This window comes from Geotrypetes seraphini, chromosome 13, assembly GCF_902459505.1.
Source record: "Geotrypetes seraphini chromosome 13, aGeoSer1.1, whole genome shotgun sequence".
NCBI classification, from domain to species: Eukaryota; Metazoa; Chordata; class Amphibia; order Gymnophiona; family Dermophiidae; genus Geotrypetes; species Geotrypetes seraphini.
The window spans coordinates 23,841,149-23,854,762 of record NC_047096.1 but is presented as its reverse complement, the minus strand read 5'-3'; the positions used below and the strand labels follow the sequence as shown (position 1 = coordinate 23,854,762).

The 13,614-nt window shown below is 44.4% G+C and overlaps 1 protein-coding gene across 1 annotated transcript in view; it reads right to left on the bottom strand.

The window, feature by feature from the left end:
• TREH (trehalase) overlaps window positions 1-10,186 on the bottom strand; it is a 29,632-nt gene extending 19,446 nt beyond the window's left edge. The window contains exons 1-3 of the mRNA XM_033918559.1: window positions 10,026-10,186; window positions 4,440-4,540; window positions 3,362-3,509 (exon numbers count right to left, since the gene is read on the bottom strand). Coding sequence (XP_033774450.1) covers window positions 3,362-3,509; window positions 4,440-4,540; window positions 10,026-10,132 — 356 coding nt within the window. The 5' untranslated portion in view covers window positions 10,133-10,186. The remainder of the gene's footprint in view (window positions 1-3,361; window positions 3,510-4,439; window positions 4,541-10,025) is intronic.
• Window positions 10,187-13,614: the final 3,428 nt, after the last annotated feature.

The following is a 13,614-nucleotide window of genomic DNA, read 5'->3' as shown; positions in this document are numbered from 1 at the left end:
ATCACGCAGAGAAGAGAGAGGGAAGTTCTATAAAAGGCGCCTAAAGACAGGTGCCGCATGGGCGTCTACGTTAGGCACCTAACTTAATTAGTAGTTTCAAGTTTCAAGTTTATTTAAATTTGATGTTTCGCTTATTATAATCTAAGCGAATTACAATAAAATAAAAATAAAAAAAAAAGATTTAACATATAACATTAAAATATATAATATTACTTAAAATAAAAAGGGGCAACGATAGACAGACAATACAGACAAACTAAGATACATTAGGAAAAAACAAAAGGAGGTAAAGTTACAAATTGTTGTTTCCCATAGGGGAGAAAGAGAGGTTGTAGTAGGGAGGGTAGAACATATGGATTGGGATATTGCTAATAAAGAAGTCCCCGATTAGATCGTAGGGAAATGGTTAATTTTATAGATTAAATGTAATTTTGAAAAGAAAAGTTTTTAAGTTAGTTTTAAATAGGTTGAGATCCTTAATTTCTCTAATATATAAAGGAAGAGAATTCCAGGTAAGTGGTGCCATGACTGAAAAAATGTCATGACGTCTAGTTCCTATTACTTTCAATGAAGGGACCATAAGCAACCCTTGTGAATCAGATCGGAGGGAGCGATTTGAAGTGTGAGGTATAAGCAACCGGTCTATGAATTGTGGTTCATTAGTGGATATTGTTTTAGTATATGGTTTATGTTTACTAAAAATCTTTATATACCGCTTCCAGGTTTTCACTTTTCCCCTCCTAATGTTCTTTCCATTTATGGTTCTCCTCTGTACTTTAAAGCATTGAATTGTAGTTCTGTCCCTTTTTACCTTGTGTACTAATTAGTCTGTAAGTCTGTTGGTTTAACCCATTATTTTAAATGGTATGTCTAAACATATGTTTATATTTTTTTAAATTAATGTTATATCTTGCTTAGTAAAACTAAATAAGTGATTCATCAAACTAAAATAAAACTTGAAATTTGAATCTTAATTAGCCAAAAAGGATCACAGCGGTTAACATCATAATTCAAAGTAATGAAAGGAACTCCGTTGGCTTCAATTATGAGTTTTAATAAGCTCATTATTGAAAAAAACATTTCTACATAAGCGAGGTGCCTAACTCCATAATAGGTGTGTTTAGGGGCAGAGAAGGATTTAGACGCCATTAGGTGCAATTCTCTAAAATACTTAGGGCCCGATTCACTAACCTGCCTGATCCATGCCCAATCCAGGCAGGGCCGATCGATTCAGGAAGGAAGAATATTCAAATGGGGGCACTCGGAGGCACGCCCCCATCCGACTACACGGATCACTGAGTAGCAATTCCGACGCATGCGCAGACCATCTACTTTGCCTGTAGATGATCTGCACATGTGTTTGCTGTCCTTTTTCTTTTATTATTATTTTTAACTTGCCCCGACTCTCCTCCATGTCCCTTCCTGCCTTCCTTCCCCTTCTTGCCTCCGGTACTGTTCTAATCCTGTGCACGGATCATCTTACTTTTAACTTTTTATAGCGAGCCCGTGGTTTAAACCCGCTTTAAACCCACGGATTAAAACCACGGGCTCACACTGGGGGGGGGGAAGGCCGGGGCAGAAGCAGGGCAGCGCTGTGTGGCAACTCGTAACTCCAGAGTCGGGGAGGCAGACAGCAAGTCGCAGCAGAGAGCAGGAGAGTGGGGGGGAGGCAGAGAGACAGTCGGGGAGGAAGAGAGCAGGTCACAGCAGAGAGCAGGAGAGTGGGGGGGGAGGCAGAGAGACAGTCGGGGAGGAAGAGAGCAGGTCGCGGCAGAGAGCAGGTTTATTTCAGGGCTGTACAGCTGGCAGGACAGTCAGAGAGGAGGTGAGCGACTGGTCCCCAGCGGTTGCTTCTTGTTGATCGACCGGCCCAGTCGGTATTCAAGATTTTTGTTTAGTGAATCACGGCCTTTCCTACTTTGCATGCCGTTTCTCCTCATTTGCATGCACGGATCTGAATCGAATTGGCACTAAGGTTAGTGAATTGGGTCAGAGGAATTGTGTCGCAAACCGATCAGTGCATGATCGGTTTGTTTAGTGAATCTAGCCCATAGGCACCTATAATGTAAGCTTTTAGAACCCTGGCCTACATTGTTAGTGCCTAATAAGTCCCTAAGTTTCAGTTAGGCATGATTCTGAGATGGGCGCCTAATTGTGATTGACAAGAATATGTGTCTATTTTTTTTTTTACTGTAAGTGTTCCGGGCCGTGGGAGGAGTGGGTTGTGTGTGGGAGCCGACAGGATAGCACCGTGGCCTTTGACCGCCTCCGGCTACTGTCCCGCGTGTGCAGGTGCTTCGGCGGACCTTTTCGGGGGTGGGGCAGGGACCCATGCGGTCAGCAGCATGACACTTGCAGTGTTGCTGAGGGAGGGCAATGGGGAAACCGCCGCAGGCAGAGTTCAACTCTACTGAACATGCGGTGACATAGAGACATGGAACGCGAAGCACAGCCGCACCGAGTTTCAACTGCGCATGTGCGCTAAGGGTTTTATTATAGCAGATAACAACTACCTGGAGAACTGGGTTCAATTCCCAGTGCAGCTCCATTGCTCCAGGTATAAAATGAGTACTTATACTACTGCTTTGATTGTAACCACAGAGAAAGGTGGTATATTACTTCCATCCCTTAAAAAATAAAAATTTGAGCCAATACAGCAGTGCATTCCAAACTTCAACTTCAGTCTACTGACTTCAAGAGGCCCTGGGAGACCTGGAACAGCAGTTCAGTAGAGTTCCCTAGAGGCAAGAAACATACTAGGTTTTGGGCCATCCAAATTTGAAACTGCCAAGAATAGCAATATTCTGTAAGCCAGTGCCTCCGAGTACGGGGTACATTAGATTTTTTTTTCCCCTCAGTTTCATGATGGAATTGATTTCTAGGTATTAGAAATAACATGATCAGTTGGATTTTTTTTTTTTTTTTTTTTTTTGGGGGGGGGAAACCAGGTCACCTACTACAACATAGTAGCATATATTAAATCACGGGCCAATACATTTAGGGGCTAGATTCACTAAGCAAACCGATCATGTACCGATCGGTTTGTGAGCCCTTTGCAACCCGATTTCCCTCAGTCTCGATTCACTAACCTCTGTCCTGATCATCCTCCGATCCGTGCATGCAAATGAGGGGGAACGGCGTTCACTAAAATAAAAAAAAGCAACATCGACTGGGCTGGCCGATTCAAAATAAGCAACTGCTGAGGACCAATCGCTGAGGTCCTTTGACTGCCCTGCCTTCTGCCGCCCTGCTCTCTGCCTGCCCCGATTACGATTTGCACCAAAGAGGGATGTCAGCTGACTTAAAAAGACAGCTCTTCACTAGTTTCCTGTAATAAATGGGGTGGAGATCGTATTTATACTTTTCATGCCAGTCTTGTAGGGTACAAGGTTCAAACTCCTGACCAGGAGGAGTGAAAAATAAGTTGATAAACTGAAGCAATTGATTTCTGCTAACTTTCCCGTCTGGACATGATTCCACCAACTTCTGGAACTTCTGTAAGACTTGTTCTGCAAGGCATAAAGAACAAGAATCATTTTAAAAAAATGGATTCCTTCAAGCGCCAGCGCCACTAAACTGTCAGTGTGTCAAAAGATCAGCTTGACGTGATATTAATGTTGCCAATATGGCAATAAATGTTACTGTACAGATAAACAGGACCAAAACTAAATCTCTCTTATGCATCTACAATTGGACTGTCACCAATATGCACTTTCAACATCAGTCTGAAGGGGGATAAAGACCCTTGTGCTAGGTGTCAGGTCAAAAGCGCGCCGGGACAAAGGTGCGCCCAGACAATTGAGCACAGCGCGCGCCGCCGTGCCACTCTAAATTACTGTTTTTAGTGCTCCGTCGGGGGGGGCGTGGGGGGGAACCCCCCCACTTTACTTAATAGACATCACGCCGCGTTGTGGGGGCGTTGTGGGGAGTGTGGGGGGTTGTAACCCCCCACATTTTACTGAAAACTTCACTTTTTCCCTGTTTTTAGGGAAAAAGTTCAGTTTACAGTAAAATGTGGAGGGTTACAACCCCCCAAACCCCCCATAACGCCGGCGCGATGTCTATTAAGTAAAGTGGGGGGGGGTCCCCAACAAAACCCCCCGTCGGAGCACCTAAAAACTGTAATTTAGAGCAGCGCGGCGGCACGCGCTGCGCTCAATTGTCGGCGTGCGCTTTTGCCTTTCGCGCCGTTGTCTATGAACCCTTGTGCTAGGGCCAGGATTCACATGCTGTTTCATGTGAAAGAAATATCTAAAGTGAGAGAAAGAAGCAGAGGTCTGGAGAAAGAATTTGATCCACCTGATTTTCCCATTAGTACGTATTCACAGATCTTGCTTGGAGTGAACACAAATTACAGCTCAGCTATTTATAAAGTTCAAAAGCATAAGCAAAAGGCCTACTTTTTTTTTTTTTTTTTTTTTTTGATTGCTCCAACTCACCTGGAGATTCACGCAGACCCATGTCCACAAAATGTTTGTCATCACTAAATACTTTGGCAGTCTGGACCTGCTTCAGGAGATTCCCAGTGCAGTAAATTGGGCTGAGGAGATAAGGACTGAATTGAATAATAATAATAATAATAATAATAACTTTATTTTTGTATTCCGCATTACCATGGAAGTTCTATGCGGTTAACAGATGAAGAGACTGTACATTACAGCGAAGTTACCCTTTTTTTTTTTTTTTTTGGCATAGCTACATTTACATTTTCGGCGACACTACATTTACGGTGAAGTTATTTTTCAGAGAAGTTACATTTGTTATAAGTTGCATTTATATAGCGGAGTTCATACAGTAGTGTTACATACGGCGGTGATATATACTGCGGAGTTCGATAAAGCCGAGCAGAGGCATTAAGTAAGGGAGGTAACAAAGAAGGGGTGATTAGTTGGATAGGGTGATCCATTTTGTTAAGCCATTTGGTGGCTGACAGGATTGGAGGAGTCGAGAGTCTGAGGTAAGTCAAGGTCCGAGGAGGAGGCAAGGAAGAGGGGGGGGGAGAAGTTAGAGGAATTTATCAAAAAGGTAGGTTTTGATTGATTTCCTGAACATTTGGTAGGAGGGGGAATTGGAGATGAGTGCTGTGAGGCATTTGTTCCATTTGCCCACTTGGAATGCAAGGGATCTATCGAGAAATTTCTTGTAGAGGCAGCCTTTCAGGGAAGGAAAGGAGAACAGTGAGATTCTTCCATGAATTGCAGTCCCCTGGAAACCCTTGTACCCCTACACTTTTGCTTTTCTCTTACAGACATGGAGCTTAAAATAGCAGAACCCCCTTTCAGACCATATACGCTAACGTCAATGTGTGCTAATAGGGCATTCTGAGAGAGAGATACTAGTCACTTGATCGCTAGTCCAGAAGATAAACAGCTACAAAGACAACTTACTTTAGAAGACCCTTTACTATGCCACTGCCTTCTACTTTGCTGTAACATATGCCTGGAATAAACTGCCTGACTCTGTACGTCAAGCTCCATCTCTGGCAGTATTCAAATCCAGACTCGAAGCCCACTTTTATGAAACTGCTTTCAATTTGAAAACTCCAACCCCATCTGCTAAGCACCAATAATATCTGTCTTATCGTTCCCTCGGTAATTCCCCCACCTGACCACTGTGTGTTGAGGCACCTTTTTGTCCAGTTTGTCTGTCTTGACTAGGTTGTAAGGTCCTTTGAGCAGGAAATGGCCACCAGGATGATCTCGGGGCTCAAGGATCTCACGTACGAGGAAAGGCTGAACAAATTGCGGCTATACTCTCTCGAAGAACGTAGGGAGAGGGGAGACATGATTGAGACATTTAAGTATATCACTGGTCGTATCATGGTGGAAGATGATATTTTCTATCTCAGAGGTCCCTCGACCACAAGAGGGCATCCGCTGAAAATCAGGAGCGGGAAATTTCATGGAGAAACCAGGAAGTATTTCTTCACAGAAAGAGTGGTTGACCATTGGAACAGGTGATCGTGGCCAGCAGTGGGCAAGATTTTAAGAAAAAGTGGGATGCCCACGTCGGATCTCTACGAGGGTAGTGTAGAGGTGATGCCATCAGAGTGAAACCCCTAGGTGAGTAGTTGGGGGAGGGTTAATAGGGTGGGCAGACTTGGTGGGCTATGGCCCTTTTCTGCCGTCATTTGCTATGTTTCTATGGATTGTCTATTCTGTGTTTTGTTGTACAGTGCCGCATATGTCTAGAAGTGCTACAGAAATGATTATTTATAGTAGTATCGCTGTATTACCAAGGAGTGGGTAGAAAATGGATTGGAAAACATCTAAATGCTTGCTAGTTGTATAGGATGCCTACCAATATTTTACACAAGTATTAATTGTTTCATTATGCGCTGGTAGGGCTAGTCTCTGTTAGGGCGCTAGTCTTTGACCAAAGGGCAGTCGCGTGAGCGCACTGCTGGGCATGATGGACCGATGGTCTGACCTAGCAGCGGCATTTCTTATGTTCTTCTAATGAAATGTCAAACTTTTTAACAAGAAGGTCTGTATGGACACCTACATTTTCAGTCTGGCCTGCTCAGCACTCTTACAGTTTTGAAGACACAAATGCACACAATAGATACAAAATGAAGGATAAACAACACTTCCAAATTCATATAATTTAATTTGGCTTTTAATAGAACTGACTTTCTAACTTCTTGATAGCTGCTATCAAAATTGTACAACTTCCACCAGCCTAATAAATTCTTACCCCCCTAAAACAACCAACATACAGATGTAGAAAATCTTCTCCAGCTTTAAATACTGTCAAAACATTTCACGTGCAAACTGTTTGGGGGGAAATGCTGACAAAATAATTACCAAACTATTTATTATGAGTATTTTAAGCTATAATGCCACAAAAAGATTTAAGAACAAACTGCCTGGAGACAATATTCCATGTTGAGCTTCCCTTCCAGCCTGTGTTTGTTTTGTCAAAGCTGTGTTGGTATATTTCTGTGTCTCGTTGGCCATGAATTTGGACTTGGAGATTGAAATGTACAACATCAGCATCTATGAGGCAAACATGGTTATTTTTGTTACATAGGATTTTGTGGACCTCAGTTCAATTAAATAAAATAGATAGTTCTAAGTCTAATAGATGCTGGCATTGTCATATTGATATAGGGACTTTGGATCATCTGTTATATTTTTGTCCATTTATATTTTGGAAGTCAATTTGGGGACAAATAAATTTAGTTTTGGATTTGAATGTTCCACTATCATATGAGGTTATAATTTGTGGAACGATATTACATGTGAAACCCACTCTAGATAAATATAAAAATAGACTATTTATGATCATGACGGGCATAGCCATGCAATTGATCATGAGTAATTGGAAAAAATCATGACAGAATAAGCTACACGTTTTGGTGGGTGAAGGTATGCACTACATACAAATATGAAAGAATAAATGCGGAATGCAGGGGATTTAGTGGTGTATTTAATAAAGTTTGGAGCCCATTAACTAAATTTATGGAGGTATGATAATATTTCTTTTATTCATTTCCTATACACATCCATGGGGGGAAGGGGGGAAGGGAGGGAAATAAATAAATACTGATGGTGCTATTTAAGTAACTTTATGAATTATTTAAATCATATATTATGTTAAAATGTATTATTATTTAATATATGATATTGAAATCTTGAATGATATATAAGTTGCCTGTACAGATAATAGTGCATTGTTTGTAATACCTACTGTTCTTTATTTGTTTGGCATTGTTTTTAGTTTTAAAATCAATAAAGATTAAGAAAAAAAAAAGCTGTGTTGGTCATTGTCCTTTAATGATGCAGAGCCTCCTTACAGCTTGGCACTTGTGTCCCTAGGATGGTTCAAGCCCAAATGGAGATGCACGTTGACAGTCACCCAGAGATTTGCTGAAACAGAATCTCCCTTTGGATTACGTCAATAGTCATCCCTCAACATTTTCCCCAACTGTTTTGTATAAAAAGAAAATAAATAAATAACAGCAAGCTAACAATGGTGAAAAAGGAAGCAAGCTCAAGAGGCTCCAGGAAGTACCTACGAGTTTCTCCTTCTTATGTTATCCCAATCCCTTTTCCCTTCTAGCCTTACACTATAATCCCCACCTCCAGCCTTCCTCCCCCTGTTCTGCTATTCACTCCCTGCAGCAATTGAGAGTATTAATGTCATGCTGCTTTCTTGATAACTATACTCCTAATCCTTCTCATCTTTTATTTGCACCTTTTCGAGGCGTGCCCACGGGCAAATACTGCTGCTCCGCTCGTGCTCTCTTTGGGATCCAAGATGGCCAACCTCTGATTAAGCATAGAATGCAGGGAGGAATTTGGATGAGCAGTGCCTAGTAGAGAATGACACGGGGAAAAAATCTGTCCCCGTCACTGCCCCATCCCCAGCCCAACATCCCCTTCATCGCCCCATCACCGTCACCGCCATCCCCTTCACCGCCCTGTCATCGTCCCCGCGGCATTCATATAAGCCTTAGAACTGCAATATTTAGCTTATTCCTTCCTTATAAATCAAAGTTCTGGCTGCTGAACTAGAGAAAGAGATGTTCAGCTGGCAGGGCTTTGTTTATAAATTTTTATCAACACAACTAATATACTACTTTATCCTAAAGCAAAAAATAAATAAATAAATATAATTTTTTTTTTCTACCTTTGTTGTCTGGTTTCTGCTTTCCACATCTTCTCATTCAATTCCTTCCATCCACTGTGTGTCTTCTCTCTGCGTCTTCCATTTGCTGTTACTGTGCCTCTCCCTTCACCCCCTCCCACAATTGGTCTAGCACCCATCTTCTTCCCTCCACTCCCCCATAGACTGGCATCTGTCTTCTTCCCTTCCAGCGTCTTCTCCCCACTCTGTCTTCCACATTTCCCTTCAGGGTCTGTTCCTCTCTACCCTCTTTCAATGTCTGTTCTATTCCTTTTCACCACCACCCTTCCCTCCTTTACCATCTGTTCCTTTCTACCACCCTTCAGTTCCTCTCGTGTGGCCTATCTATCTACCTCCCTCCCTCTTATTTTTGTGGCACGTTACAATGTAATTTGTGCAAGCCGCTGGAGCCTGCGAGCTCGGTCCCTGTCCCATCCCCACAAACCATCTCGCTTCTGTGTTCCTATTTCCTCCATTTCTAATATTTCCCCTATGTGCGGACTGCTGGGCATGATGGACCTCTGGTCTGACCCAGCGGAGGCAATGCTTATGTGCTTATGTATCTGGCATTGCCCCCCCCCCCCTGTGTCCATATACCATCCCCATGGCATGTCCCCTTTATGTCTCTGTCCTTATGCCCCATGCACATAATTTCCCCTCTTTCTGTTACCTTCCTGTGTTCAGATTTCCCCTATCTTCCTCTTCCATACCAGTGTGTCTTCTTTTCAACTCCATCTAGCTTCTTTCCCCGCCCCCCCCCTGCTTCCAGCATCTGGCTCACCTGCCTGTCCTCCCCTTTCTTTCCTGCTGTGGGTTTCTTTCTTTCCCTTTTCATCCCCTTGGCCCAGAATCTTTTTCCCTTTCACTCCCTCCTTCCTAGTGTGAGCCGGGAACACCGGTCCAGCAACCCCACCCGCCCAATCGCAGCGTTTAGCCAGCTTCCTCCCTCCACCTCATCTTATATTCCAAGTTTGCCGGCTTTCTTTTTCGCCGAGCCGCGCGCTTTCAAAAAGCCGCCCATGCGCGGCTGCTCAGTTGTTCACTCTTCTGCCATGACGCAACAGAAAACAGAAGTTGCAGCAGAGAAGATTGAGCAACTCAGATGCGGCTCGGCGAGAAAGAAAGCCAGCAAACTCGGAATGTAAGATGAGGTGGAGGGAGGAAGCTGGCTAAACGCTGCGATTGGGCGGGTGGGAGCTGCTGGACCGCGCGATCCTCGATTGCCTCACTGCGAGACAAGACCATTCACAGCTCCACGGGGCAGTGAATGGCCTTGTCCCCGTAGCAACTACTATTTTATTTCCCCGTTTCGGCGGGTTACCCGTGGCTAGCCGCGGGTAACAACCACTAGTGCCTAGTCTGCACTTGTCTGAAGCACACTGGAAATGCGTTACCTGTCACACGGAGGCGGCAAACCTGAAGCTGCACCATTCCGTAAGGTCGTGCAGACTGCAATACAGAGCGAAAACCATCTCAGCTTCCAAGGCATAGTGAAAGCCATGGCAGAAAAGACCTTCCACTCTTAAAACAAGGCGGTGACTGAAGGGCTTGTCATGGCTTGTACAGTACAAAGTAAATAAATCCAATCACGTGATACGATAAGAAGGGCTGTTAATAAAGGTGTTGCACAACAGAGAACATTTGACTTTAAAACCAAAACATTCGCCCCCTTTGAGACAAACTAGGAGCGCAGCATGCAAGAAGGAAAGGCACATTTCTACCTCAATGCCAGGAACTCATTGCCGTATTAATGTTGCAGACAAACGAAAAAAGCAAGAGCGGTGTCTTTCCAACAGATGATTAAATCTTTATTCAGAAACAAATAGTCCCAGCAAATAAATGGCAGAGTGCAAAACTCACTGCTGAGAAAACTCTTGGAGAGTGGAAATACATTACTGAACAGTGTTGCCGCTCTCCAAACCAAGAGTTTTCTCAGCAGTGAGTTTCGCACTCTGCCATTTATCCCCTGAAGAAGGCGTCATCTATACGCCGAAACAGGGATCCTTGTTGGGACTATTTGTTACTGAATAAAGATTTAGGGCTAGATCCGATCCGTGTCCGATCCAGGCAGGTCCGATGGATTCTTCAAATAGTAATATTCAAATGGGGGCAATCGGCGGAACGACCCCATCTGCCAGCATGGATCGCTAGGGTGCGATCCCGACGCATGCGCAGACCATCTGTAAATGGTCTGGGCATGCGTCTAAGAGCCATCCGAGCCGTGACTTTTTTTTTTTTTACTTTACTTTTTAGCCCAGTGAGCCCGTGGATTTAACCCTCGGGTTAAAACCATGGGCTCGCTGTGTGGGGAAGGGCAGGAGAGATTCGGGAGAGAGCAAGGCGGCAGGCAAGAGAGATTCGGGGCACATGAGCATCCTATATAGAATCGCGTCTGTCCTCATTGCCAAACGCCTGAGCCTGCCTAACTACCATGATTCTCTAACCAGTGTCCATGTCACATGTGCTTGTTAGAGAATTGTGTAGCCACTAAGCTGATCGTGGCAAAGGAATCTCCCTGCTGCGATCAGTTTAGCGGTCACGGTAGGGAAACCATCCCCTCTGAGAAATCTCCCAGCAGGAGGGATGCGCAGTCCCTCCTGCCAGAACCCCTGAAGCTACACTCCCACCCCAGAATGTCCACAGTAGAAGAAGTACCCAATTCCTCCTGCTGCCACTCCCCTCCCCTGAGTCATCCCCTGGCAGGCCAGAAACCCACCCACCCCCAATATTCCCTGTCAGGAGGGATGCCCAGTCCCTCCTGCTGGAAACTGCCCCCTAAGATCATCGGCAGGAGGGATGCCCACTTCCTCCTGATGGAATACCCCTACCCTCCCCCAAGCCCACCAGAACCGCACCAGTACCTTTTTTTCATTGGCTGTCTGGAGAGATGCTTATTCCCTTTGGCTGGCAGGCCAACCTCCACAGAATGGCGGGCCTTCCCCTTCACGGTGCACCATGGAATGCACCGGGGAGGAGCCTAAGGCCCTGATTGGTCCAGGTGGCATAGGAAGGGAGTGGTCTAAGAGATCTCAAGTTTCTCATGTTTATTAAAAATTTGATATACCGCCTTAATGTTGCCAATCGGAGTCTTAGGCCACTCCAAATGCATCACAGAATGCACTGGGAGAGAGGTCTAAGATTCCGGTTGGCCCAGGTGCCTAAGATCCTTCCTATGGGAGAGGCCTTAAGCGCCTGGGCCAATCAAGGCCTTAGGTCCCTCCGGTTCATCCCTTGATGCACTGTGAAGGGGAAGGCCCACCTTTCTGTGGAGGTTGGCCTGCCGGCCAAAGGGAATAAACATCCCCCCAGCTGGCCAAAGAAAAAAGGTACTGGTGTGGTCCAGGTAGACTATGGGGGAGGTTCCAGCAGGAGGAAATGGGCATCGCTCCTGCCAATGATCTTATGGAGCAGTTTCCAGCAGGAGGGACTGGGCATCCCTCCTGCCAGGGAATGTCTTGGGAGGGTGGGGGGGTTTCTGGCAGGAGATACTGAGCATTCCTCCTGCCGGGGGATGTGTCAGGGATGGCAGCAGGAGGAATTGGGCACTCCTCTTGCTGCAGAATGTCTCGGGGGTGGGTGGGTTTCCAGCAGGAGGGACTGGGCATCCCTCCGGCCACGGGATGTCTCAAGGGGTGGCGGCAGGAGGAATTGGGCATTCCTTCTTCTGTGGACATTTGGGGGGGGGGGGCAGAATGTCTCAGTGGGTGGGTGGGTTTCTGGCAGGAGGGACTGGTTGCTCAGAATTTATAAAACTGATAGCAGAAAAATGGTACAGGGATAATTGCATAAAAAGTCCTTAGTTGAACCTACAGATCCAAACTGAAGGCTTGAAAAAGACAGGGGAGGTAGATGTGAACCGAAGTTTAACACTAATGTGCCTAAACCAAAATTGATTTAAAGGCTAGTGCAATATTAAAATGCTCACACTTTGAACAATGAATAAAAGCACACGAGAATAACACTAAGTGTTTAAACTAAAACATGTCTAAAAGCAGGTGCAATATTCAATACTCGCACCTTCACCTACAATTTTTTCTATCTTGGGACCCCAGCTTTGGAACAAGTTACCAATCTATTTACGTGCTGAAAGCTCTTTAGATAAATTTAAAAGCAAACTAAAAAGTTACCTTTTCAAGGATGCCTATGAGTCTTAGATTAGATAATTTTCTTTTTAGACCAAGTCTTATCTTAAAATTTTCTAATAACCCGTCAGATGTTGTTTTTCCCTAAATGTTTTTCTAAATCCTTTTTTTTTTTTTTTTAACAATTCTTCCTTATGTATCATTAATTAATTATGGATATGATTGTATGTTCATTGTTTTAAATGGTTTTATTTGTCCCCTCAATTTATTATTGTTATACACATTGAATATATTTGATACTGTGTTTATATCAAAATTTTAATAAACTTGAAACTTGATGGTAGATACTCTCTAAAAGTGTGCACAATTAATCAATGTACCCCAAAAACAGGAAATTAAAAAAACGAGAATAAACTTGGTACCAGCGTAGGTGAATGTTTTCCTCGAGCGTGTAGCTAGAAAAATGAAATGGCACACGTGATTGGGTGCCTGGTTAAATACTGCTCAGTGATGACATCATAAATTATTTGCATATGTGCAGAGTTGGAGTGGTGAAAAGGGTAAGTGTGTGGATGTAATAAAAAGGGGCTCAAGCGAAACCAGTTTCATAGGTTGTCATTTGAAGCAGTAGAGCAGGGGTAGGGAACTCCGGTCCCCGAGAGCTGTATTCCAGTCGGGTTTTCAGGATTTCCCCAATAAGAACATAAGGACTGCCATCACCAAATCAGACCCTGGGTCCATCAAGTCCGGTGATCCGCTCACACGGAGGCCCAGCCAGGTGCGACTTGACAAATGAATATGCATTGAAAGCAGTGCATGCAAATGGATCTCATGCGTATTCATTGGGGAAATCCTGAAAACCCAACTGGAATACGGCTCTCGAGGACCAGAGTTCCCTACC